This window comes from Mesoplodon mirus (assembly GCF_964341445.2).
Source record: "Mesoplodon mirus genome assembly, chromosome: 19".
NCBI lineage: Eukaryota > Metazoa > Chordata > Mammalia > Artiodactyla > Ziphiidae > Mesoplodon > Mesoplodon mirus.
In genome coordinates this window covers 63175863-63201532 of record NC_138995.1, presented here as the reverse complement: position 1 = coordinate 63201532, position 25670 = coordinate 63175863, and the positions used below count along the sequence as shown (strand labels likewise).

Genomic DNA, 25670 nt, shown 5'->3' with positions numbered 1-25670 from the left:
CTGTTGTGGCCTCTCCCATTGTGGAGCACAGGCTCTGGATGCGCAGGCTCAGCAGCCATGGCTCACAGGCCCAGCCGCTCTGTGGCATGTGGGATCTTCCTGGACCAGGGCATGAACCCGTGTCCCCTGCATCGGCAGGCAGACTCTCAACCACTGCGCCACCAGGGAAGCCCGGGGATTTTTTTTTAACTTACATTCTTCAAATATGAATTTTCTGATTAAAAGAGACTTATGGCTAAAGAACTTCCCACATACCTGACATTCACAGGATTACTTTCTCTTTTGCTTTCTTTTATGTAAGTTAGAATTAGCTTAAACTAAAGGGTTTCCAAAATTTCTCTACTTTGATGGTTGCTAGCCAGGATGAATTTTCCAGTTACTAATGATTGACAGGTAGTGTTGGGAAGCTTTGCTACATTATCATATTAATATGGTTTTTAATGTTGAATGTGATGGTGATGAATCTGCTGATGAATGTAACATGAGTTGAACCAAAAAGCGTTTCCACATTTCACAAGGTTGTACATAATTACCTGATGTTCCTTGAGGAATGAGACCAGTGAAGTCTTTGCTTCACTTATTTATAGGATATTTTCCATAGCATGAATTCCTTAAAGTTGAGGAAGATGAGAGTGCCCGAAGGCTTCCCACATTTCTTACATACATTAGGAATGAATTTTCTTATGTCGAGTAAGTTGTGAGCACTGACTAAATGCTTTCCCACATTCCTTGCATTCATAAGGCTTCTCACCAGTGTGAATTATCTGGTGTTGTTTAAGCTGTGAGCCCTGCCTAAAGGCCTTCCCACATTCATTACATTTATAGGGTTTCTCACCAGTATGAATTCTTTGGTGGTGGTTAAGCTGTGAGCCCTGCCTAAAGGCTTTCCCACAAACCTTACATTTGTAAGGTTTCTTACCAGTATGGATCCTCTGATGTTGAGGAAGATATGAACGATGGCCAAAGGCCTTTCCACATTCATTACATTTATATGGCTTCTCACCAGTATGGATTCTTTGATGTTCATTAAGTTGTGTGATACCTCTAAAGGCCTTTCCACATTCCTTACAGACATAGGGCTTTTCTCCAGTATGAATTCTCTGATGTTTAATAATCAGTGATAAGTAACTGAAAGCTTTTCCACATTCAGTACATTGATAGGGTTTTTCACCAGTATGAGTTCTGTGATGTACGTTAAGTTGTGAGAGCCGAACAAAGGTTTTTCCACAATCCATACATTCATAGGGTTTCTCACCAGTATGAATTCTCTGATGTCTGGTAAAGAGTGAGACAGAACCAAAGGCCTTTCCACATTCTGTACATTCATAAGGTCTTTCCCCACTATGAGTTTTCTGATGTTGAGGAAGATAGGAACGGCGATGGAAAGCCTTCCCACATTGCTGACATTCATAAGATTTCTCACCAGTATGAATTTTCTGATGACTAAGAAGACATTTCTTCTGCCAAAAACCTTTTCTACATTCATTACACACATAGGGTCTACTTCCAGGTGGAATGTTATGAAGCAGGTTATGGGATGTTTGCTGTCTCAAAGCAGGTATTTCTTCATGAGTGATTATGACTTGACTGGAACCTCCTTCCTCATTTCTGTGATATGTTTCAAATGTGCCTTCACATTCCCAGTCATCTTGGAAACTGGGGTTCTCAGGATCTTTGTTTATAAATTTTTCCGTTTTCTCCCATTGGGATACCTGATCTGAAAAATAATGAAAAAGCAGAGATGCTTAATCCCTGGTGTCAGTTAGAGCTTCTTTAGTAGAAACAGTTTTAAACTGAAAATAATGCTTATGAAAAAAGTAAGTGTTCCATACAGCTCCCAAATGTGACTAAGCAGTTCCTGTTCTCCAAAATCCCCAGAGTTCCTGCTTTAGCAGGAAGGATCCAGCCAATCAGCAGTGCATGCCTGAAACATTGATGGGATACTAGGTGGGCTCTGACCTGGAAGAGCTGCCCCCCTGGCTGCAAGGACCAGACACAACCTCATCAGAGCAGCACGCAGGATGAGGTTGGGTGCCCTTGGCCAAGGAGCAGTGCACAAGCCCAAACCAGGAGCAAGAACAAGATAACAGCATATATTGAGAGAGAACATAAGTATGGCTTAAAATGCATCAAGAGATCAAGGAAGAAACAAAAATCTTAACTGCTGAAAGGAAAACAAACCAAAGGACACTGACAAAGAACTAAATAGAAATTCTAGCAATTGAAAGTACAGTGACTGTAGTTAGTTTTGTCAACTGGCATTCAGTATCCATTCCCACCTCCTAGTTGGCCTTCCTCTACTTAGGCTGGGAAAGTAATTTTCCAGCTCCTGGCACTGAGGACTCTGAAGGGGACTAAGTTTCCACCCTTTAGGTGCACTTGTGTGATATTCAGATGATACAAGCAACATTTTCTGCTGCTTTGGCTATCAAAAGGTGGTTGCTGGCCTCTTCACTCCAGTTTCAAAGTACGTGTGGCGGCAGTGGTGGTGGTTTCATCGCCTTACTTTCTGATCCCAGATCATAGCTAAGGCAATGTGCACTTGGAGGTGGTGGTCCTAGTGGCAGCTCCTGCGTCTCTACATCTTGGCTGTGGCTGAGGTAGCACATCTTCCAAAGATTCAGTGTTGCCACGTTCTGGAAGGCATTTCTGGAGAGCCAGCTCCTGTAACCCTTCTAACAGTTTTTAAGCACCCATTTCCCATATTTTATATATTTAAATACCTTCCTAATTTAAAAAAGACACACACATACACAGTCTTAATACTGATCTTAAGAAATTAGGAAAAAAACAAACCAGGATTTCAGGAGAAGATAAGCCAGAGCAACCCTTGCAATAAAAACACATTTAAAACATAAAACGTACACCAAAAAATCTTTATCAAAGATCTGAAAAAAATAGCCCAGAATTACCAGGCAAAAATCTAAGGACACTTGAGCTACCAACTCAAAGAGTACTGAAGCTGGTTTGCCCTGAATACCAATCCTAATTTTAGTTCAGGTGAGAGAGACAGAGAGACAGAGAGACAGACAGAGAGAGTGTGTGTCTTTTTTTGCCCAAACCCATGTCAGGTGTCTTACTCCATTTGGGCTTCTGTAACAAAATACCACAGACTGGTTAAGTTATAAACAACAAAATCTCACAGTTCTGGAAGCTGGGAAGAATGAGCTCAAGGTGCTGGCACTCAGTGTCTAGGAAATAAATTCTTATGTTGAGCCACCATATTTTGGAGTCAAGCTAAGCTTGCAGCTTAGCCTGAGCCCTAACACAAAAGTCAGTTTAAGATCGCATGTGAAAAAAAAAAATCGCATGTGAAAGGAGCCTCATTTTCTCTGTAAACCTTTGAGAAGAGAGTTTAGAAGGGGCTTCCCTGGTGGCACAGTGGTTGCGAGTCCGCCTGCCAATGCAGGGGACACGGGTTCGTGCCCCGGTCCGGGAAGATCCCACATGCCGCGGAGCGGCTGGGCCCGTGAGCCATGGCCACTGAGCCTGCGCGTCCGGAGCCTGTGCTCCGCAGCGGGAGAGGCCACGACAGTGAGAGGCCCGCGTACCACACACACACACACACAAAAGAGTTTAGAAGGAAAAGCTCTGCACGCCAAACAGGTGAGGTTTGTTGGTTGGTTGGTTTTTCCCTGCAGTGGCTTTACCCCTGCCTCACTCAGCTGCTAGGCTGCTGTCTCTGCACCACCAACAGCCATTCCCTCGTCCCAACAATCGATCACACTAGACTTAGAATTGCTAAACTTTACATGTAGGAAAATGAGTGGGACCTGGTCATGCTATTGCTATCCAAATGCCCAGTCCCTTGAGGGGACGTGGATACAGCAAAGTAAAGAGAATGGCTTGAAAAATCAGGAAGGTGAAGTTTCAGAAGCAACTCAGACCTATTTCCAACTTTACAAATCTCAAACTGTTGATCCAAAATGCAGTCAACGCTTTAGCACTTCCCTGGAGGGTCAAGATGGAGGAATCATGATGCTCAGGTGATAGTGAATTATGAGAGGACGGTCTTAACCAACAGCTGAGACTCCTGTCGTTCTCCAGTTTGTACACATCCCTCTGGGTGGCTATGTGTGGGAGGAGAGGGAGGGAATTAGCCACCCACACACACTCTGCTCAAGTGGAGTTGATGGCCACATCTTTGTGGCTATCCTGATAAGAAAAACTAACATTTTTAGACTTTGAGAGCTGAGTGACCACATGACCCTGAGGGGAAGGGCAAATTTGCCTCGGAAAGGGAAAGAGGGCACTATAAAAAATTTTTCTCAGATAGCCTTAATGTATTGAGTCCAATACTAGTTAAATAAATTACCTAACACCCATGGATTTACTCATTTAAAAAAGGATTTGAATGTAATCGGCAAATTTCTTTCTGACAGTGCAATTTAAATACAATTATTTTTTGAGAACACATACATCACTGTGAATGTTTAACATTACCACAGACATTTTCCCTTATTCTGAAAAATTCTTCACACATAATTTTTATTAACTGTAGAGTAATCCACCACATGAATGGACATGAGATTCACGTGTAAGTCTGACTTGCCCAGTCATTCTTGATTGTAGGGCACTCCTTTTAGATAAGACCTTAAGGTCTTTCCCAGAATCTGGTTCTAGACTAGTGGTTCCAAATTTCTGAGAGGTGGTGTACATATATTGAGTAAACAGGGTGAGACTGCTGGGGTTGGAAGGACAACTGCACCAGTATCCTTAACTCCTCCATGCCTCAGTTCTCTAATCTTTAAATGGGATAGGTGACATTATGTACCTCAGAGTGTGGCTGTGAGGACTGACTTATGTGCTTACTATATTATAGTGCTTGCTACATAGTTATTAGCAAATATATATATGTATATATAAATCTGTATGTATATATACACACATCTATACCTACAGATCCTCCTCAATTTACTATGGGGTTATGGCCTGATAACCCCATGGTAAGTTGAAAATATTCTAAATCGAAAATGCAATTAATACACCTACTGAACATCATAGCTTAGCCTCGCCTACCTTAAACGTGCTCAGACCACTTATATGAGCCTACAGTTGGGCAAAATCGTCTAACACAAAGCCTATTTTATAATAAAGGGTTGAACATCTCAGGTAACTTATTGACCACTGTACTGAAAGTGAAAAATAGACTGGTTGTAAGTGTATCCATTGTTTACCCTCAGAACTTCCTGGCTGCCTGGGAGCTGCAACTTGCTGCTGCCCAGCATCATGAGAGCATCATAGAGCATAGCACTAGCCCAGGAAAGGGTCAAAATTAAAAATTCAAAGTAGAGTTTCTACTGAATGCATGTCGCTTTCTCGCCACTGCTAAGTGAAAGAATCCTAAACTGAACCATCGTAAGTTGGGGACCATCTGTATATATAGAGAGATATCTATATCGACATGTATCAGATATATTTATCAATGGATATCAATCAGTCAGTCTCTATCTGTCTTTCTCTACACACACACTCTCTCTCTCTCTCCCTGAACTAACTCTAGTCAGGCTCCTCTAGGCCCCAGTCTTGGGCTCTGCCCTTCACCCATTTAGTCCAGTTTTAGGAAGAATTCCCCTGGGTCAGTTTATCAAGAACACCCCCACCTGCCCCCATCCTGAACATCTCATCACTCTCGCCAGCCCTCAGCAAGAATCCTATTAAGACCTTTTAGCCAGATTCTCCCTCTTACCCTTGATGGTTCTTTTTTAGTAACCGTATATCCAGTGACACCGCCCCCCTTCACTATAAATCCCCACTTGTTCTTGTATTTGGAATGGAGCCCAGTTACGGACAAAGGTCTCTCGCCCTATGGCAATAATTCCTGAATAAAGTTTGCCTTAAGAAGCTTTCGATTCTGTCCGGCTCTGGTATTTTTTGACAATATACTGGGGAAGGCTCAGATAACTTTGGGAATCCATACAACTATAGTCCTCTTCCTAAGAGAAAACGCAAAAAAAAAAAAAAAAAAAAAAAGCAAAACTGTCCAAAACCTTAAGTGGTTTGCGGGGTCTACGAATCCCAGATTAAGTATCTTTAAGGAAAAGACGCTGGGATCCATTTGTGGCTGGACACATTCCCTGTCGCCATGGTCTCTGAGAAACGTAGTCCAGAACTTGGTCATCCCATCACCACCCCCGAACCCCCAAAATACCTTCCCCGCCACCCATAAAGAGCTCGGCCCCGGCCCCGGGCGGAGCGGAACGTCGACCCGCTCTAACGCGGCAACAATCGCCCGGAATTAAAACGCGCGAAGGCTCCGCGGACGAACCCGCTTCTAAACTCCAGGGAGCTTGGGCTCCTCAGCTGGACAACACGGAGGCATCCGAGAGCGGCCCCACCGCAGTGCCCTCTGGGAAATGTAGTCCAGAGCCGGAGGGCCGGTCGCCCGAAGAATGCTGGGAAGACAAACCCGGACCGTGATTGGGCCCCGGCCGCAGTTGGATTTTGGGAGTGTAGTTCGGCGTGTCCCTCTGGTCGAGCCGGAGCCCGGTCTTCCATCTCCTCAACCTTGGCCTCGTCTGACCGCCCAGAACCGAATCTTTCTCCGTGAGTTCTGCCTGTGGGCCATGACCTGTCCTGCGTACTTCTCCGGGTATGAGCTGTGGGGCAGCCTGTGTGTGACAGAGGGGAGGCTGTGGGTCTGTGACGTGAGACGGTTTGGCCCAAGACGGTGCCAGTGACTGAGGGTGGGGAGAGGCAGGTGAGTGGATACACCTGCCTCTGCGTGGGTGGCGGATGGGATTCTACGACGTGGAGCGTCACCGTGCGAGGAGGGCTTTGTATGTGACGTGTCTTTGTGTGTGACCGCAGGTCTTAGAATGTGTGGCCTTGGTTATGTGTGAAAAGTTGGTGTGACTCTCAACCTTACTTCAGTCTATCAGTGTGACCGGAGTTGTTCAGAAACTGTGTAGGTTTAAGATAACATGAATGTGGGTTTCTGTTTGGTTGCCTGTGGGATTGTGATAACTGCTTCCAGGTTTGCTTTCCCCCTTTACAAATAGGGTAATAACTCCAAATTTCTTATTACCCTGAAGTTCTGCAGCAAAGCACAAACAACATAAAACATGATAAAAACATGACTTTTACATTAAATAAACTCAAAATTATTATAGAGAAAAATTCAAAATCAGCCTAAAATGTTAAAACATGAAGATGGGTTTCAAAACAATTTCTTATCAATCGTATGATACCGCCTGTCGCCTGTCTTGGCTCTGACCCAAACACCACAGTTAGTCATTTCCTTTTGCTGATTGGAATGTACCTGCAGAAATTCGGGAAGCCTTGGACTGCAGCATTAGCGTTACCCATCCTGAAGCGCTCATCTAGAATATGCATGGCCTGGTCTGCCCGCTCTCTGAGGAAGGACGCTTTCCCTCAGAAGGTCTCGAAGCTTGCCCAAGGCAACAGTTTCTCCCTGAGCCAGACCCAGAACTCAGAGTTTCTACCCTTAATATAGTTTTGTTTTCATCTGGCCTCATGGCTTCTGTGATGTCATGAAGCAAATGTCTGCTATCTCTGATATTGCTTTCTCTAAGGAGTTTACCACCTTGATTCCACCCATATGGGGCTGGAATAAATAGAGGAACATTTCCCTGTAGGCCTTGTATTTCATGGAAGGAAATTTTAGAGTCACAGAGATCTGACTGGAAATACTAACTCAGCCACTCACATTCTCCAAGGCACTTGTAGTTTGTGGTTTTCAGCAAGTCACTTTTCTACATCGGTCTTATTTTTTCTCCTACAAAGAAAATCTGACTGCAAGGTTATTTTGAGGAATTACGATTACTGATATTAAAAGTGATGTTAGCATAAAGAGGTTGAATCTCACACTTTAGTTGTTACTGCATCCCTTTTACATCTTCAAGTTTTTGAATCATGAGGATATACTGCTTATTCAAAATATTAAAGATTTTTCAGCAGAAATAAAATAGAACAATTGAGAATAAACAATATTTAGAAGAAAATTATCTTGGGCTAAAAAAAAAGACAGGAGATATTTAAACATACCCTGCTAAGTTCCTGAATTCTAAGGATAGAAAGAAACTCTTGCCAAATGCTGGCATGGAAGCAGTTACTGTGGTAGGCAGAATTATGGCCCTCCAAAGATGTCTACGTCCTAATCCCAGGAACCTGTGGGTATGTTTTTACATGGCAAGAGGGAATTAAGTTGCAAATAGAATTAAGGTTGTTAATCAGCTGACCTTAGGACAAGATTATCCTGGGTTGTCCAGATGAGCCCAATATAATCACAAGGGTCCTTAAAGGTGAAAAGAAAGGCAGAAGAGTCAGTGTCAGAACGATGCAATGTGTGAAAGACTCAGCTGGCTACTGCTGGCTTTGAAGGTGGAAAGGGGCCACACCAAGGAAGGTGGTGGGTAGCCTCCAGAAGCTGAAAAGGCTAGGAAACAGATTCTCCCATAGAGCCTCTAGAAGAGAACACAGCCCTGTCAAGACCTTGATTTTGGCCCATTGAGACCTGTTTCAGACTCTGACCTCCAGATAATAAATGTGTGTTGTTTTAAGCTGCTAAGTTTTGATAATTTGTTACAGCAGCAACAGGAAATGAATACAATCCCCATAAGCTAAGAGAAACAGACTAGCATTGGGTTCGTCTTCTAGAAGATCAGAAGCCAGAATTCAGTGAAGTGACATCTCTGGATTACTGAGAAAAAAAATATAATCCAAGAACATTCCACTAACCAAAAATATAATTTGTGAAGGTCCAAGAAACTCTTTTGGACATATAAGGATTCAGAAAATACCAACTATGTAACATTTATTGAGATAAATATAAATACTCAATAAAATAGTCTAACCAAATTGCATTTGAAATAAATCTTGTTACCTCAAGACAGGGGAAAACAGTAAAAAAACAGTGGCCAGCAATGAATGTTACTCTGAATACTATATTTAAGTTTAAATGGAAATCATGAATGGGTCTGGCAGTAAGTAAGATAAGCTTCAAATACAGTAAGTCCCCTATATATGAACCTTCAAGTTGCAAACTTTCAAAGATGCAAACATGCATTTGCATATCCAATCACGTTAGTTCATGTGTCTGGTGTGCATTGTCATGTGTATGCATCCTCTCCAAGCGGTTGTGCTTTTGTGTACTTTACTGTGCAGTACTGTGTAGAGTACAGTAGTACAGTATCTTTATTTTAAGCCCAGGATGTCTGGAAGCAAGCGTAAAAGCAGTGGTGATGAAACTGGTAAGAAGCGCCAGCTGTTGTACTGTACTACAATACTTTTCAAGGTACTGAACTGGAAGATTAAAACTTTTATTTTTGTGTTTGTTTTTTATGTATTATTTGTGTGAAAAGTATTATAAACCTATTACAGTAGGTACTATATAGCCGATTGTGTTAGTTGGGTACCTAGGCTAACTTTGTTGGACTTATGAACAAATTGGACTTACGAACATGCTCTCGGAACAGAACTCGTTCGTATGTAGGGGACTCACTGTAAATAAGAGTAAAACTAGAAGCTTTGGACTATGAGTTTTCATTAGGTTAGTAAAATGGAGGAAATGTTAAAGAACAGGCTGTGAAGGAAGGGAAAGAGAAAGCAAGGATGGTCTCTTCTCAGAGGACAGTAACAAAGAAAACTAATGATGGGTTAGAAAGTATAACAGTGCTCTCATTCTGCCCAATAATGATTAAGAACGGGGAGATAACCACTACCCTAAGCACAGTGGGAAGTTCCAATTTAGCAAGAGAAAAGGAACATAAGGAAAGGAAAAGACCAAGAAAACATAAATAGTACAAAGTAAAATGAAAGGAATAAGGTGGAGTTATTGCACTAAATAAAAATGTGAATTTCCCTACAGAAAAAGAAATTTGTATTTTGAGTTATTTTAAAAATTAGCTATATTTTTTTAATAAGAAATAACTAAAATGACAGGGGTTGAAAATAAATGGATGGGCAAAAACATACCAAGGAAACGAGGATAAATCATTATTATTAGTGTTACACAGTATGGAAATAAAATACCAAAAGGATTATACTAGGCCAAGGTTGGCAAACTTCTTATCTAGAGGGCCAGATAGGAAATATATAGGCATTGTGGCCATAGTCCTTGTTGCAACCACTCAGCTCTACTGTTGTAGACAATATGTAAATAAATGAACATGACTGTGTTCCAGTAAAACTTTATTTATAAAACAGGCAGCAGGCCAGATTTGGTTTGTTGACCCCTACACTTGGCAGAGTAGGATATTGTTTAGTGATAAAAGTATGATTCTTAAATAGGGGTTAAGTTATATGTCTTTATAGGTCAAACAACATAAAGTAAAAAATCTCCGGATATTCAAGATTGTGGTTAAAAAATTCAATTTTAGGAAATTCTGATCCTGTATACCAAATTAGATAAGAATGTGGAGAATTTTATCATTATAATCTACTGCTTAAATAGAATCTAGTATCCAAAAAAGAATATACATTATTTTTCAATGTTATGGAACATAAACAAAAATCAATCCTGTACTTAGCCACAAAGAAAAATGTTAAATACAAAAAAGTAGATACTTTCAGGCCACATTTACCAATCATAATAAAATAAAATTTGAAGTTACATCATTTAGGATGCTTTCAGCTGCAAGTTTACAAAATATCCAACTAAAAGTAACTTCAGCAATAAAGGTTTATTTTTCTTAGATAACAAGGCATCTAAGAGACAGTTCCAAATTGGCCTCATAGCTCAGTGTTAGGGTGCTGGGTCAGCTTCTTTGAGGTCCTCTCTTTTCTGCTCTTGGTTCCAAGATGGCTGCAGCAGCTCCAGGCATCAAGTTCTCAGAGGAAAATGTTTAAAAGCAAGAAATGAAAGAAGAGGGAGTCTTCCTAATGTATCTGTCTCTTCTGAATGAGGAAGATCTTTCCCAAAAGGCCCTGTGGATCCCTAGAACATACTGGCCATACACTGGAACATCTGGGCCATCTTTTTTTTTTTTTTTTTTTTTTTTTCTTTTTGCGGTATGCGGGCCTCTCACTGTTGTGGCCTCTCCCGTTGCGGAGCACAGGCTCCGGATGCGCAGGCCCAGCGGCCATGGCTCACGGGCCCAGCCGCTCCGCGGCATATGGGATCCTCCCAGACCGGGGCACGAACCCGTATCCCCTGCATCGGCAGGCGGACTCTCAACCACTGCGCCACCAGGGAGGCCCCATCTGGGCCATCTTGAGCTGCAAAGCGGCCTGAAAATTAGCATGTGACATCGGCAGCTTCTAAGACAAGACACAGGTGCTGCCAAGAGGAATGGGAATTGGGTATGGCTGCTAGGTAGGCAACCAACCCCTTCTGTCTGTGATAAGTTATAAAAGATCATCTAAAACAACCTGGAAACTAAGAAACAGTCTCCTAAATTTAGTTTACTTTTGGATCGGAAAGAAATTAAAAAATGAGATTATTGTAGGATAACCACTTTCTATTTCATCATTTTCTGTTTTTGTTTTCTGTTAATGTATTCATCATCAGGGTGTTTGGTATTCTCTTTTCTGGCTTCTTATATAGTACATTTAGTAAATTTGAGTACTATCTTTCAGGTTTTCATGTTTTGCATATACTTAAAGGCCGTAAAAGTTCCTCTGAGCAACTTCAGCCACATCACACATTTCTTGACATGTAAAAACTCTCATTGTCATTCTGTTCATTACCACTGATGGTAACTGCATGACTTAGTTTCTTGTTAACCCAAGAGTAATTTGGCAGTTTTTTTTTTCTTTTTAATTTCCAATAAAATTCACACTTGGCTATTGTTAAAATTATTACACTGTGGTGAGAAAATGTGATTCTGGTGTGTGTTAGAGACAAAATTTTTTCCAACCTTTTCATCTTTGACAATCATGGTCTAAAAAATTTGCATCCATATAATTTTTCTTCAATATGAATTTTATTACTCAGGATAAAGGACAACTCTGAATAAAGTAATTCTCACTTGCATTACATTCTTCAAGTCTTTCTCCAAGATATAAAGAGTAAGTTGTGATTAGCCTAAGCTAATGGACTCTTCCCATTATTTCCATTCATATGGTTGCTTGCTAACATAAATTCTCTGATGATTAATAAGGGATAAGTGCTGATGGAAGGTTTTTCTACATTTATTAAATTCACTTGTGTTTCTCTATTATGCATTCTCTGATGTTGAACGGTAGTTGAGTCATGATTTAAAGTCCTCCCACATTCCTTATATTCATAGGGCTTTTCCTCAGTATGAATTACCTGATGTTGAATCAGTTGTGAGCAATGGCTGAAGGCTTTCCCACATTCCTTACATTCATATGGTTTCTCACCCGTATGAATTCTATAATGTACAGTAAGATGTGAGACCCGTTTGAAAGCCCTACCACATACCTTACATTGGTAGGGTTTCTCTCCTGTGTGAATTCTCTGATGTTGCTTAAGTTGTGAGTTCACCCTAAAGGCCTTCCCACATGCCTTACATTCATAGGGTTTTTCACCAGTATGAATTCTCTGATGTCGAATAAGAGTTGAGCCTTGATTAAAGGCCTTCCCACATTCTTTACATTCATAGAGTTTCTTGCCAGTGTGAATAGTGTGATGTTGAATCAACTGAGAACGATGACTAAAGGTCTTCGCACATTCCTTGCATGCATAGGGTTTTTCACCAGTATGAATTCTATAATGTACTTTAAGATGTGAGATCCGATTGAAGGCCTTGCCACATTCCTTACACTGATAGGGTTTCTCACCAGTATGAATTCGTTGATGTTCAATCAACTGTGAGCTTCGACTAAAGGCCTTTGCACAATCCTTACATTCATAAGGTTTCTCACCAGTATGAACTCGCTGATGTTGTATGAAATTTGAACCAGAATTGAAGGCCTTTCCACATTCCTTACATTCATACGGTTTCTTGCCAGAATGAATATTCTCATGTTGAATTAGTCGTGAGCCATATTTAAAGGCCTTCCCACATTCCTTACATTTGTAGGGTTTCTCATTAGTATGAATCCCTTGATGATTAATAAGGTAGTCCTCTTGCCAGAAGTCTTTTCTACATTCATTATATCCATAGGGTTTTTCTCCAATATGAATTTTCTGATAAAAAGTAAGAGATGCTTGCTGGTCAAAAGTGGACATTTCTTCATTATCGATTATCATTTGACTCAAATGTCCATCTGGATTCCCCTCTTGCCTGTCAAACTGACTTCTGCATTCCCAATCATCTTGGAAACTTGAGCACTCAAAACCATAACTTGTAAGGCTTTCCATTATCTGCCACCGGGGTGATTGTACTTCATGACTGTGCTGCTTTGGAGATAATACCTTAGTATCATACCTGGACTCCAATACTGAAAAAGAACAAAACAAGTATGTATTTGTTTTTTCCTTTTCCAGAAAAAGTAACTTCTATAGTAAAAACCAGAAAGTTAAGACTCAGGATAATATCTGTAAGCTCTTGAATGCGACTAAGAAATTAGAAATGGAGTGGAACAGAGAAAGAGGAAATACCATAAATTAAGATGAAGGAGGTAATCAAAGAGATTATAAGAGTAGTTCTAAAATGTTAGTGTGGATCAGAATCACCACTGAACCATGGTTTTAAAAAATGAATGTTTCTATGAAACCCTAGAAGAGACACATATGAGTAACAGAAAGAAAATCATTTGTTGCCAGGGGCTGGGGGGTATGAGCAATTGTGTGGGAAAGAGCATAAGGGAACTTTTCAGGGTGATAAATATGTCCTCTATATTGTCTGTGGTGGTGGTCATGTAAGTGTATACGTTTGTCAGTAGCCATTAAACTATTGTACTTAAGATGCATGCATTTAATTTAATATAAATTATACCTCAACAAAGTAGATTTTTAAAAATGATGGAGAGGGGTGACTGGATACTTCTCTGGCCAGAGGAACATGACAGTGCATCTGCTTGACAGGGGGTGTGGTGGTATAGGAGGGCTATTTTCACATGTCCACTGGAAGGTGTAATAACACAGCTGTGGTCATCTGCTGTGATGCTTTCTGTCTCTGAAGTTTAGCTGAACACCGTGGCTAGAGCTAATGTCAGCTGGACCAGTCTCTCCTGGACTTTTCCACTGCCTAAAATGGACCTTGGAAAAAGGAGGGCCTTGTTTAGGAGATTAGGCCCAAATTTAATGGGGGTGGCCTCTTCCAGAGCAATATTCTTTGCTGGTTATTCAAACTGCAAGGAAAGGCTGAATGGTATGTTTGATCTTGATTCCACCTGGTACATGATTTCCATACAGTGGCCCGTTTTACTGCAATCACAGAAATCAGTCCCCTTTGGTTAATAAAGAATTGGTTGCAGCTTCATGCAAGGAACTATGGGGAAAAGTGAATGGGTGCTTTTGAATGTGTTCATAAGTTATAGACAGAAGGCCAAAGGGGACTTTATATGGGGCACTTTATATGCTTCCTGTGGTAGCATATCAGAGACCACTATTGGTTTTTTGTGAAATTATTAAGCAAAAACTACTGGAATACAAGATTACTTTGATGATGCAAGAGGATGAAAAGTCTGTGAAGTATCAATTTGCTGGGAAGGATGCTGCTATCACCTCAAAAATTTGCACCACGTGAAGATGTAAGAACAAAAAGAGTGAAAAGAGCAAAAAGCAGAGGTATTTTTTCAGACACCATGTTTGATTGCTGAAGAGGGAAGCTCTCTTTATGGGTCTCTTTACTGTGCTCTAACAACTGTGCTAAGACAGATTCCAAACACATCCATTATAATGGCTACCTATGAACTGGTGGTCCATCTACTCAATGGTTAGCAACATCTGGCTGCCATCCTATAAAGAAGGGACCAAAAGATTGCAGTGGACCATGGAATATTAAAGCCAGCCTGGTGGACAGAAGAAAATTAGTTTGGGAATGTAACTATGCCCGAATGGACATCTGGGTTTAGGAACTAAAGTGATAACACATTACTTGGTCTTTTTGGCAATGTAAAAAAAACTGCCTCTAAGGACATGCCATGAAAAGCACTCCTCTCTCCAAACTGCCATATTTTCTGTCACAGATATCAGACACAGTGGAGTTTTGCTGATTTATGGCGGTCAGAGTACAGTGTTTATTCCATGAGCACTCTGCACTCATCTGAATTAAGCCATCTCTAATCATATATTGTGCTATAACCATATAAAGATAGTACTAATTTTCTAATTTCTGGCTTCTGTTCTACTTCTTGTAAAGTTGCAAAATAGCAACAATGATAATGAGGTCCTCTGTATTATTTTTATATTTTCCTGATAGGATCTGCTGCAGTTTTTAGAAGTTGATTATTTAGCATTAGTAGTTACTGTTTTTAACAACAAATGAAATAATGTCTAAAAATCTTATGTATAGTCTGAGCATTAAAATGTTTTGGTTTCCTCATATGGAAACTCAAAGGATCCCAAATGGCCAAAACAATCTTGAAAAGGAAGAACAAAGTTGGAGGCCTCTCTCACTTCCTGATTTCAAAGCATATTAAAGAGCTACAGTAATCAAAACAGTGTGGTACTGGCATAAAGGAAAACATAAAAACCAGTGGAACAGAATAGAGAGCGCAGAAGTAAACCCATATACATATTGTCAAATGATCTTCAACAAGGATGCCAAGACCACATAATGAGGAAAGGACAGGCTCTTCAACAAATGGGGCTGAGGAAATTGGATATCCACATGCAAAAGAAAGAAGCAGGACCCTTACTTTATACCACATTTAAAAAAATAACTCAAAATGGATTAAAGACCTTAACCTAAGACCTAAAACTATAAACTAGAAGAAAACATAGGGGAAAAGCTTCATGACACTGTATCTGGCAATGGTTTCTTGGATATGGTACCAAAAGCACAGGCACCAAAAGCAAAAATAGACAAACGGGACTATATTAAACTTAAAAATTTCTGTGCATCAAAGGAAAAACATCAACACAGCGAAAAGGCAACCTACAGAATGGGAGAAAATATCTGCAAACCATATAACTGGTAAGAGGTTAATAGACAATATAAAGAACTCTTAAACTCAACAAAAAACACAAATAACCTGATTTTAAAATGGGCAAAGGACTTGAATAGACGTTTCTCCAAAGAAGACATATAGATGGCCAACAGGCGTATGAAAAGATGCTCAACATCACTAATCATTTGAGAAATGCAAATCAAAACTATAATGAGATACTGCCTCACAGCCATTAGGATGGCCACTATTAAAAAAAAAAAAAGTGTTGATAGGGTGTGGAGAAATTGGAGCCCTTGTGCACTGTTGGTGGGAATGGAAAATGGTGCCGTCACTATGGAAAATAGTATAGTGGCTCTTAAAAAAGTTAAAAACAGAATTACCATATGATCCAGAAATTCTACTTTGGGGTATATATCCAAAAGAATTGAAAGCAGAATCTGAAAGAGATACCTGCACACCCGTGTTCACTGCGACTTTATTCACAATAGCCAGGAGGTAGAAGCAAGCCAAATGTCCACTGACAGATGAATGGATTAAAACATTGTGGCATATAGATACAGCCTTAAAATGGGAGGAAATCCCGTCACATGCTACATTATGGGTGAGCCTTAAGGACATCACACCAAGTGAAAGAAACCAGACACAAAAGGCCACATATTGTATGATTTATGCGAAATATCCACAATAAGCAAATCCATAGAGACAGAAAGCAGATTAGTGGTTGCCAAGCACTGGGGGGAGGGGGGAACGCGGAATGACTGCTTAACGGGTATGGGTTTCCTTCTGGGGTGTGTGTAGGAAAAACACACCTCTCAACACCATTCTACTCTCCATGCTTCACTTCTGACACTTCTGGTCACCAAATGTGTGTGGGTTTTTCGCTTACACCAAGCAGCCCTCCATCTCTTTGGTAGATACTGATTGGGTAACCCACAAATTCAATTCTGACACTATCTTTCTGCAGATCTCACAGATTAAGGGCTCAGTCTCACAAGACTGCCCCTACCAGTGCCCCACCCCCCATAAATGGAAGTTCCCACAACCCCCTCCATGGGTTTTAATCATTTGCTAGAATGGCTTGCAGAATTTAGGAAAACAGTTTACTTACTATATTACCAGTTTATTACAAAGGATGTAACTTACGACCAGCCAGACAGAAGAGGTGCATCAGGCAAGATGTGGGGAAAGGCTGTGGAGCTTCCATACCACCTCTGGGCACACCACCCTCCCAGCACCTCCATGTGTTCGGCAAACTGGAAGCTCTCTGAACCCCATACTTCAGGGACTTTTATGGAAACCTCACTGTGTAGGCATGATTGATCAAATCATTGGCTATCAGTGATTAACTCAACCTCCAGCACCCCCTTCCCTGGGGTTGGGGGTGGAGCTGAGAGTTCCAACCCTTTAATCACATAATTGGTTCCCCTCTCAACCAGCCCCCATCCTGAAGCTATCCAGGAGACCCCAGCCACCAGTCATCTAATTAGCATATAAGAAGACACTTATGACTCTGGAGATTCCAAGGGTTTTAAGACTTGTGTGCCAAAAAACAGGGATGAAGAACAAATATATATTTCTTATTATAAATCACAATACCACAGGGTGATAAAAATATTCTGAAACTAGATAATGGTGAATGTACTAAATGCCAATGAACTATACACTTTAATAAGGTGAATTTTGTTATGTATATTTTACCATAACTTTAAAAAAATTAAAAAACATTTTCCATAAAAACTATAAATGACCACAACTGGCTCAAGAAATGCAACACCTGAATGTTAGATTCAGTATTCAGTATCAGGAGTTCAGTATTAGGAAACCTATTCATATAATGCAGATTTTGTAGATGGAAAGAAAAAAAACAATAAAATATGAAAAGGTGGATCTTCTTTAACCTAAGAAAATACCCCTATCTCATTCCTATGGCTGATATTAAGCTTAATGAAAGACACTAAAAATATTCCTATTAAGGTCAAGAACAAGATTAGTACGTAAAACCCCTCTTAACAGTGTTCTGCGGGTACTACATAATCAGCATCCTAATCAGGCAAGAGAAAACAACCTGCAAGGTATAAAATGTAAAAACATTATCACCATTTGCAGATGATATAATTGAATACTTGGAAAGCTCAAGAGAGTTACATAAAAAACTGTCAAAGGGCTTCCCTGGTGGCACAGTGGTTGAGAATCTGCCTGCCAATGCAGGGGACACGGGTTCAAGCCCTGGTCTGGGAAGGTCCCACATGCCGTGGAGCAACTAGGCCCGTGAGCCACAGCTACTGAGCCTGCGTGTCTGGAGCCTGTGCTCCACAACAAGAGAGGCCGCGATAGTTAGAGGCCCGCGCACCGCGATGAAGAGTGGCCCCCACTTGCCACAACTAGAGAAAGCCCTCGCACAGAAACAAAGACCCAACACAGCAAAAATAAAATAAATTAATTAATAAACTCCTACCCCCAACATCAAAAAAAAAAAAAAAACTGTCATAAACAAGGAGAAAATGCAGTAAGTTGGGTTAGCTACAAAATTCATCTGAAGATGTGAATGGCTTCTGTCATATATAAAAAAATAACCAGTTGGAGTATAAAATGGATGAATGCCATATTAGTCTATATTATAGATTATGCCAGTAACAGCAATAAATATAAATTACCTAGGAATAAATATAATAAGAGACATATAAGATCTATATAAAGAAAATGTTAAAACCTTAATCAGGGATGGACATAAATGAAAGGAAAAGCCTGTCACATTCTTCAACAGAAGACTCCGCATAATAAAATCAGTTTTCTCCCAAATTAATCTATAAATTTACAATGATTGCAGTAAGAAAAATTGCATGATTTTATTTTTTTTGAAAGCAAATATTCTGATTCTAGGGTTTGGACAGAAAAGTAAATGAGACTAGCCAGGAAAACTCTGAAAAATAAGAATGAAGAGGGACTAATTCTACCAGATATTTAAAACATTTAAACTCTTAATAAATTAAAACCATAATGGTATAGACACATGGTTAGAGAGATTAATGGGCTAGAACAGAAAGTCCAAAAATAGATCCAAATACAGAGGTGATAAAGCAGATGACAAAGGTGGCTTTATACATGAGTGGTGAAGAGATAAATCCTGTTTCAATAAGTGGATAATAATCTGGAAAACAACATGAAATCATCTTATACTGGGAAAAAATCCATATGGGTCATAAATTTCATCATAAATAAGCTAGAAAAATATCACAGGAGACTCATAACCTCAGAGGGTGAAGTTCTCTTTAAATATGACACAAACCCACATATCTAAGGAGTAAACAAATTGAACACCTCAAACAAACACATGCTGTCAAAAATCAAACGACAAAAGCAAAAAAACCTGTTCTGTGACATTTCAGGTGTGGTAGGCAGAATAATGGCCTCCCAGAGATGCCCATGTCCTAATTCTCGGAACCACGAATATGTTAGGTTACACGGCAGCACACAGCTTCTCTCCCCGTGTTCACTCTACCCCTGATCTCACTCAATCCAAGGGGCCAACTACCACTTCAACGTGGATGAATCTACCACATCAGTAACGCTTAGTTCTTAGCTTCCCGTTTGAAATTCTCTTGAATGCTGCAGAAACTGTTTATGGACATGATTTTGGTCTCGTGTCACACTGTAACTTTGGGTCTAATCAGGGAAGATTTTGCCCCCCGCCCCAGGGGACACTTGGCAATGTCTGGAGACATTTTTGGCTTCACAAGTAAAAGGAGGCCAAGGAAGCTGCTAAACATCCTGCGATGCATAGAATGACACCCCCTCCACCCTGGCCCCAACAAAGAATGATCCCGCTCAAAATGTCAACACCACTGAGGTTGAGAAATCCCCCATCCAGAACAGGAGCACCCCAGGCAGACGGGACAGCAAGGGAAGAAGCCTCGAAACAGGAATAAGCTTGATGTCTCAAAGCCAGGATGCATATACTTGTACTGTCTGCTTTCGTGCTCCCATGGCAGAGCTGAGTACTTACGACAGAGACCACAGAGTGGGCAAAGCCTGAAACACTTACTGTCTGGACCTCTAAACAAGACATTTGCCAACCTCTATGTTAATGTAACAGCAAAGAGGCTTGTGTGGCTGTAACCGCGTCAGCAACATGGAGGGCGGCAGGAAATCAAATCAGAGTGGAGGCTGCAGGGGAGATTCTGTAGAGCAACTTAGTCCAACACACGTTTCTGTGATACTGAAAATGTTCTATTCTGCACTGTCCAGTACGGCAGCCACTAGCTACACATGGCTACTCAGCATTGGCACTGTGGCTAGGGCAACTGTGAAATGGAATTCTACGTTTCATTTTAGTTAAAATTAAAATTTAAATAGCATGTGTGGCTGATGGCTACAGTACAGACACAGAGCCTTCTAGGCCATGGTATGGGTTTTGGGTTTCCTCTTGAGTGATGGGAAGTTGTGGGCAGGGTTTTTTTTTTGTTTTTTGGAGTTTTTTTGCGGTACGCGGGCCTCTCACTGTTGTGGCCTCTCCCGTTGCAGAGCACAGGCTCCGGACATGCAGGCTCAGAGGCCATGGCTCACGGGCCCAGCCGCTCTGCAGCATGTGGGATCTTCCCGGACCGGGGCACGAACCCATGTTCCCTGCATCGGCAGGCGGGCTCTCAACCACTGCGCCACCAGGGAAGCCCTGTGGGCAGGTTTTGAGCAGAAATGTGATACACCCTCACTGAAGTTTTGAGACGGTCTGGCTGCTGTGTGGAGAATGCACTGTAGTGGACAACAGTGCAGGCAGAGGCACGGGGAGGAGGCTACTGCAGTAGTCCAAGCGGTGCTGGGGATGTGGGTGGTAGCAGTGTTGTTTGCTGGTGAGAAGTGGTTAAATTCTGGATATATTTCAAGGCAGAGTGAGCAGGATTTCCTGACAGACTGAATACATGTGTGAGACAGAAAAGTCAAGGGTGCTTCAGCAGTTTTTGACTTGAGCAATTAGAATAGAGTCCCCTGTTACTGAAGTGCAGAAGAAAGGGGGAAGGATCATCTGTTAGGAAGGATCAAGGACTCCCTTTTGGACTTAAGCTCAAAGTGTCTGGTGAACATCCAAGTGGAGTTGATAAGAAGGCTGTAGGATATAGGTATCTGGAGTTTTAAGGGAGAAGCTGAACGTGAAGGTAATAATTTGTGTCGTCCAAAAGAACTTTCTCCAGTGATGGAAATATTCTGTATCTGCATTGTCCAGTTCTGCAGCCACAAGCCACAAAACAGCTATGGAACATCTGCAATGTGGCAAGTGCAACTGAGGTACTGAATTTTAAAGTGTATTTAATTGTAGGGGATTCCCTGGCGGTCCAGTACTTAGGACTCCATGCTTTCACTGCCAAGGGCCCAGGTTTGATCCCTCGTCCGGGAACTAAGATCCCACAAGCCACACGCCATGCCCCCCACCCCAAAAGTATTTAATTGTAATGAATTTAAATTTCGATGGCCACATGTGGCCAGTGGCTCCATATTAGACAGCACAGGTGTGAGTGGTACTTATAGCATGGTCATGGAGAAGGTCCTGGGGAATGGAAATAAACAGAAGAGGCCCAAGTCTGAGCCCTGGGGTGCTCCAGCTTTTACAGAAAATGAGAAGATCCACCAAAGGAGGTTGAGGATGGTTAATGAGGTAGGTGAGAACAAGAGGTAGTGATGACCCAGATATACGTAAATGTTTCAGGAAGGCAGGAACAACCACTTTTGTCAAATGCTGCTGATAAGCTAAGGAAGAGGATGACTGAGACCAGACCTCTGAGTTTGGCAACTTGGAAGGAAAATTTTCTAACTTGAAAGGACTGCCTCCTCGCCAGCCAGCTAGACAGTTATCTGCAGTGGGTTCTCTCTCCCCACACATGCCTCACTCACCTGGGCAATGGCCTCCTGTCGCTACTTTCTCCACCATCCAGGGCTCTCTGCCTTGTTCCAGGAAGGAGATCACATCAGGTTTGGAAATGGCAAAACCTGGATGCGAGAAAAAAAACATGCCATGCAGTTACGGTGCGGGGCCCAGAATTCAGACCTAGGGCCTGGCTATCAAGCAGGAGAGGTAGTTGCAGGATGGGCCAGGGGAATACGTGAGTCACCTGAAGGCTGAGGAAGAGGTAGCGTCAGGCCCCAGAGCTACCCTTTAACCAATCAAGACACCCAAAATTGATAAGAAGGAACAGATGTGCCCAGGGGAAACCTCCAAACGGACCACATCGCCTTACCCAGTGAGACCAGGTTGCTATAGATCTCCAACATCACATCTCTGTACAAATCCCTCTGAGCAGGCGCCAGCTGTTCCCATTCTTCTTGGGAGAAGACTACAGCCACATCCCTGAACAAGTCTGAACCCTGGAACAACAGGCAGGTATGTTATATGTGTATTTCAAGGAAATGTTTTTCGCTGGGATGAGAGGAGACGGAGGAGGTCTCTGCAAGAATGGGGTGTTCTGGTGAAAAAGAAGGCTGGGGCTGGAGGCCTTAGATGTGAACAAGTGACAGGAAAAGATGAGCACAGGTAAAAGAGATGTTCAAATATTCTTGAACTTCCCTTTTTACTACAAACCAAAGCTCTTGTACTCAGTTATGGGATGAAAATTAAAATCCAGCCAAATGGAGTTTCTCAGTTGTGACAATATAATCAAGCACACTGCCTACTCTGTCCTTGGTATGTGATAAATTCTCAATGTGAAACCTATCATTTGTACTTCTATGGAGTAACAACAACAAAACCCAACGATTTTTGGTAGACTTTCCCCAAAATGTTTTATTAAAAAATATTTTCTATCTTAGAAAACAGAACTTTCATTTAAGTCAAGAATTGCTTCAAGATGTAGGCTCATCATTATGTGAAAGCGTATCACAAACATTTTTCCTCATGAGAAAAATCTTCAATGAAGATTACTTTGTTAGCTGTACAATTTTCTATCAAGTGAAATAACTGACTCAACCATTCTCTTCCTTTGGATGCAGAGGTCTCCAAGGTCAGATCTCTTAAGGCTGTTCCAAAACTATGACTACCCAGATTCTGAACAATTTATCCATCTATCTGATGGATAGATGGATAGATCTATCTGAACATCTATCCATCTATCTATCTTTCAGTCCTCAGCTCTGCACTTCACTTGCTTTTAAACTCAAGAAGCTGATGGAGAATGACCAAGATTCCAATGCTCTGTTCAACTGCAAACTGGACCTTAATTCTGGCATCTTAATCTCTCCTAGATTCCCAGCTAAACTTCAGTTACACACCCAGTTGTCAATACAGGAGATGTCACCCCCCCACACTGAAATTGAGACCAACCAATACCAGCTTCCCTGCTTTTTTGTGTGTGATCCCTCATCCGTAGCCATCACCATATCATCAAACCTCAGTTCCTATAAGGGATGCTCTCCTTTTGTGTAAGGAAATGCATTTCTTCTCCCTCTGGCCTCCCAGCAAAATACCAAGCCAACAGAAGATGTGGAATGCTATATAGAATGAATCCGTCTGGGCACTGATCAGAGTGGATGGGGCTATGGGAGAGAGTACTAGCTGCCTGGTCTTTTTTTTTTTAATTTTAGATTTTTGGCTGTGTTGGGTCTTTGTTGCTGCGCACGGACTTCCTCTAGTTGTGGCGAGTGGGGGCTATTCTTCATTGTGGTGTGAGGGCTTCTCATTGCAGTGGCTTCTCTGGTTGAGGAGCACAGGCTCTAGGTGCATGGGCTTCAGTAGTTGTGGCACGTGGGCTCAGTAGTTGTGGTGCACGGGCTTAGCTGCTCCGCGGCATGTGGGATCTTTCCGGAGACAAGGGCTCGAACCCGTGTCCCCTGCATTGGCAGGCGGATTCTTAACCACTGCACGACCAGGGAAGCCCTGCCTGGTCTTTTTATTCCCTAAAATGGGAACCTCTGAGAACCAGATTCTTGGATGGAACCAAGGTGGGAAGCTTCAGGATAAGGAAAGCAAATACTTATATGATTTTAAAACTCACAAGGGACATGACTGTCAAAATTTCATGGGTTGATGGGTCCTCCTCCTGGTTTCTCTCTTAGGGAAGGGCAGAGTCCTGAGATGGCAGAGCTGAGGGAGGAAAGAGCAGACATGAGAGGCGAGGCTTGCTTCACAGCTCCAAGAATGCCACGGTGACAAATGCCCACCTCCTTTCCTCCCCATCCCCCAAAATTAGAGGGAGCTGGGACAAACTGTGGCTTTACCCAGCTCCACCCTGTTACTGATGCAAATCTGAGGTGGGGATGCTCAGACCTGGTCCAGTGACTAAGGATGGTGTCCCAAGGACAAGGAAGACCACCCTTAGGCCAGGGAGCAAAGCCTGCCTGATCTGCATCAGCCCAGCCCACAATGAAACATTCCCAGAACCAAAGCATTTAACTGTCTCATTCCCACAATGTAATACCTTTGGAAGTCTCCCTGGCTCTTACCCTAACTTCCTAACTCACAAAGAACCTTACAGCCATACCTAAGGCCTGGCAGACAGCATTTTGTGGACCCTGCCTGAGTCAAGAAATGTTTGCAGTGGGCAAATTAGATGGAGCAGGCCCTGTACTCCATTATCATCACATAAACGTGCCCCTGCACAGAGATATAACAGTGAGCAAAACTATGTGCACAATGTTTGCTGAAAAAACAGAACCAAAGATTAGTACCTAACAGTTCACAAGTAGGCATGTGGTTGAATCATTTTTGGCACAGCCGTATGATGGATGCCAAGCAACTATCAAAAATGATGTGGAACAACATCAACTGACAAATATATTCACAACTGGACCCTTTGTACAACAAGAGAACATTCAGCAAAAGAAGTCAAACCCACCCACCTACTGACACACAGGCTAACCCCCACCCCCCAAAAAAACCCCCCAAAACTGGAATGGAAAACAACCAAGTGTTAACAATGATGCCAATCAACCACTTCCTGAGTTCATCAGTAAAACCGCAGTATTTTATAAAAGAGCTTTGGACAGTGCCTGGCATGTTACAAATATTTAATTCTAAGTAATGTTTAAATGAAATAATGATAAGTGTTCCTTAATATAATGTAGTAGGACTTTTTCCTTATGACCACTTTTTTTAAAGCATTATTTGTATTATCTATAAATAGTCTATTACAGCGGTGGCTGGTGATTTACTCAACCACTTCCCCACGGTTGGACAAATTTTCAACAAGATCCTCTAAATTATCTCCAAGTTGCTCCTTCTAAACTAGTGGTTCCAAATCTTCTGGGGTCTTGCAACTCGTTGACAATCTCATGAAACAAGACTTCGCCCCAGATCTTTTAAAAAGCACGCGTAAGAATAAACGCAAAACATCCGTAAGTATTTTCTGGAGGTGGGGACTCCCCCAACAGACACACCCACCTAAGGGGTCCATGGACCCGGGCTATGAGCCCTGACGCCGACAGGGGGCGCAAGCAGGGCGCGCGCCGCGGGGGACAATGGGAAGTGTAGTCCAGAGCCGGGAAAGCCGCAGACCGACGATGAAGCGAGACGTTCGGGTTCTTCCCAGGCCCGCGACCCGCCCGGCCGCGGCGCCCAGTCCTGCGTGGACTCCGGAGCGCTTGGCAAGCTCCGAAGCCCCTCACCTGCCGCCTCCTCGGGTCCAGTTGCCCCCGTGATCGCGCCCCGCGCAGCCCCAGGTGAGCTTCCCCCTCCGTACCGGCGGACTCGGGAGCCGGAAGACAGCGCAGACGCACAAAGCCCCTCGGCTGATGTGTCGCGATTGGGCCAGCGCCGCAGTGTCTTC

The 25670-nt window shown here is 42.1% G+C and overlaps 1 protein-coding gene across 4 annotated transcripts; it reads right to left on the bottom strand.

Annotated features, from left to right (window-relative positions):
* Positions 1 to 252: 252 nt before the first annotated feature.
* On the bottom strand, positions 253 to 25631 carry LOC309795639 (zinc finger protein 582-like). 4 transcript variants are annotated; one of them, XM_082608183.1, is made up of 5 exons: positions 25286 to 25631; positions 23901 to 23989; positions 22152 to 22278; positions 21808 to 21903; positions 253 to 1717 (listed from the first exon to the last, which is right to left on the bottom strand). In XM_082608183.1, exons 2-5 carry the CDS (start codon positions 23907 to 23909, stop codon positions 666 to 668), a joined length of 1284 nt encoding a protein of 427 aa, XP_082464309.1. In that variant the 5' UTR covers positions 23910 to 23989; positions 25286 to 25631; the 3' UTR covers positions 253 to 665. The 4 variants fall into 4 exon arrangements, 2 of the variants coding, with proteins under 2 accessions (XP_082464309.1, XP_082464310.1); XM_082608184.1 differs by lacking the exon at positions 253 to 1717 and adding an exon at positions 8155 to 8257; XR_014292299.1 differs by lacking the exon at positions 253 to 1717 and adding an exon at positions 11867 to 13308 and having other exon boundaries at positions 25286 to 25630.
* Between the last annotated feature and the right edge of the window lie 39 nt (positions 25632 to 25670).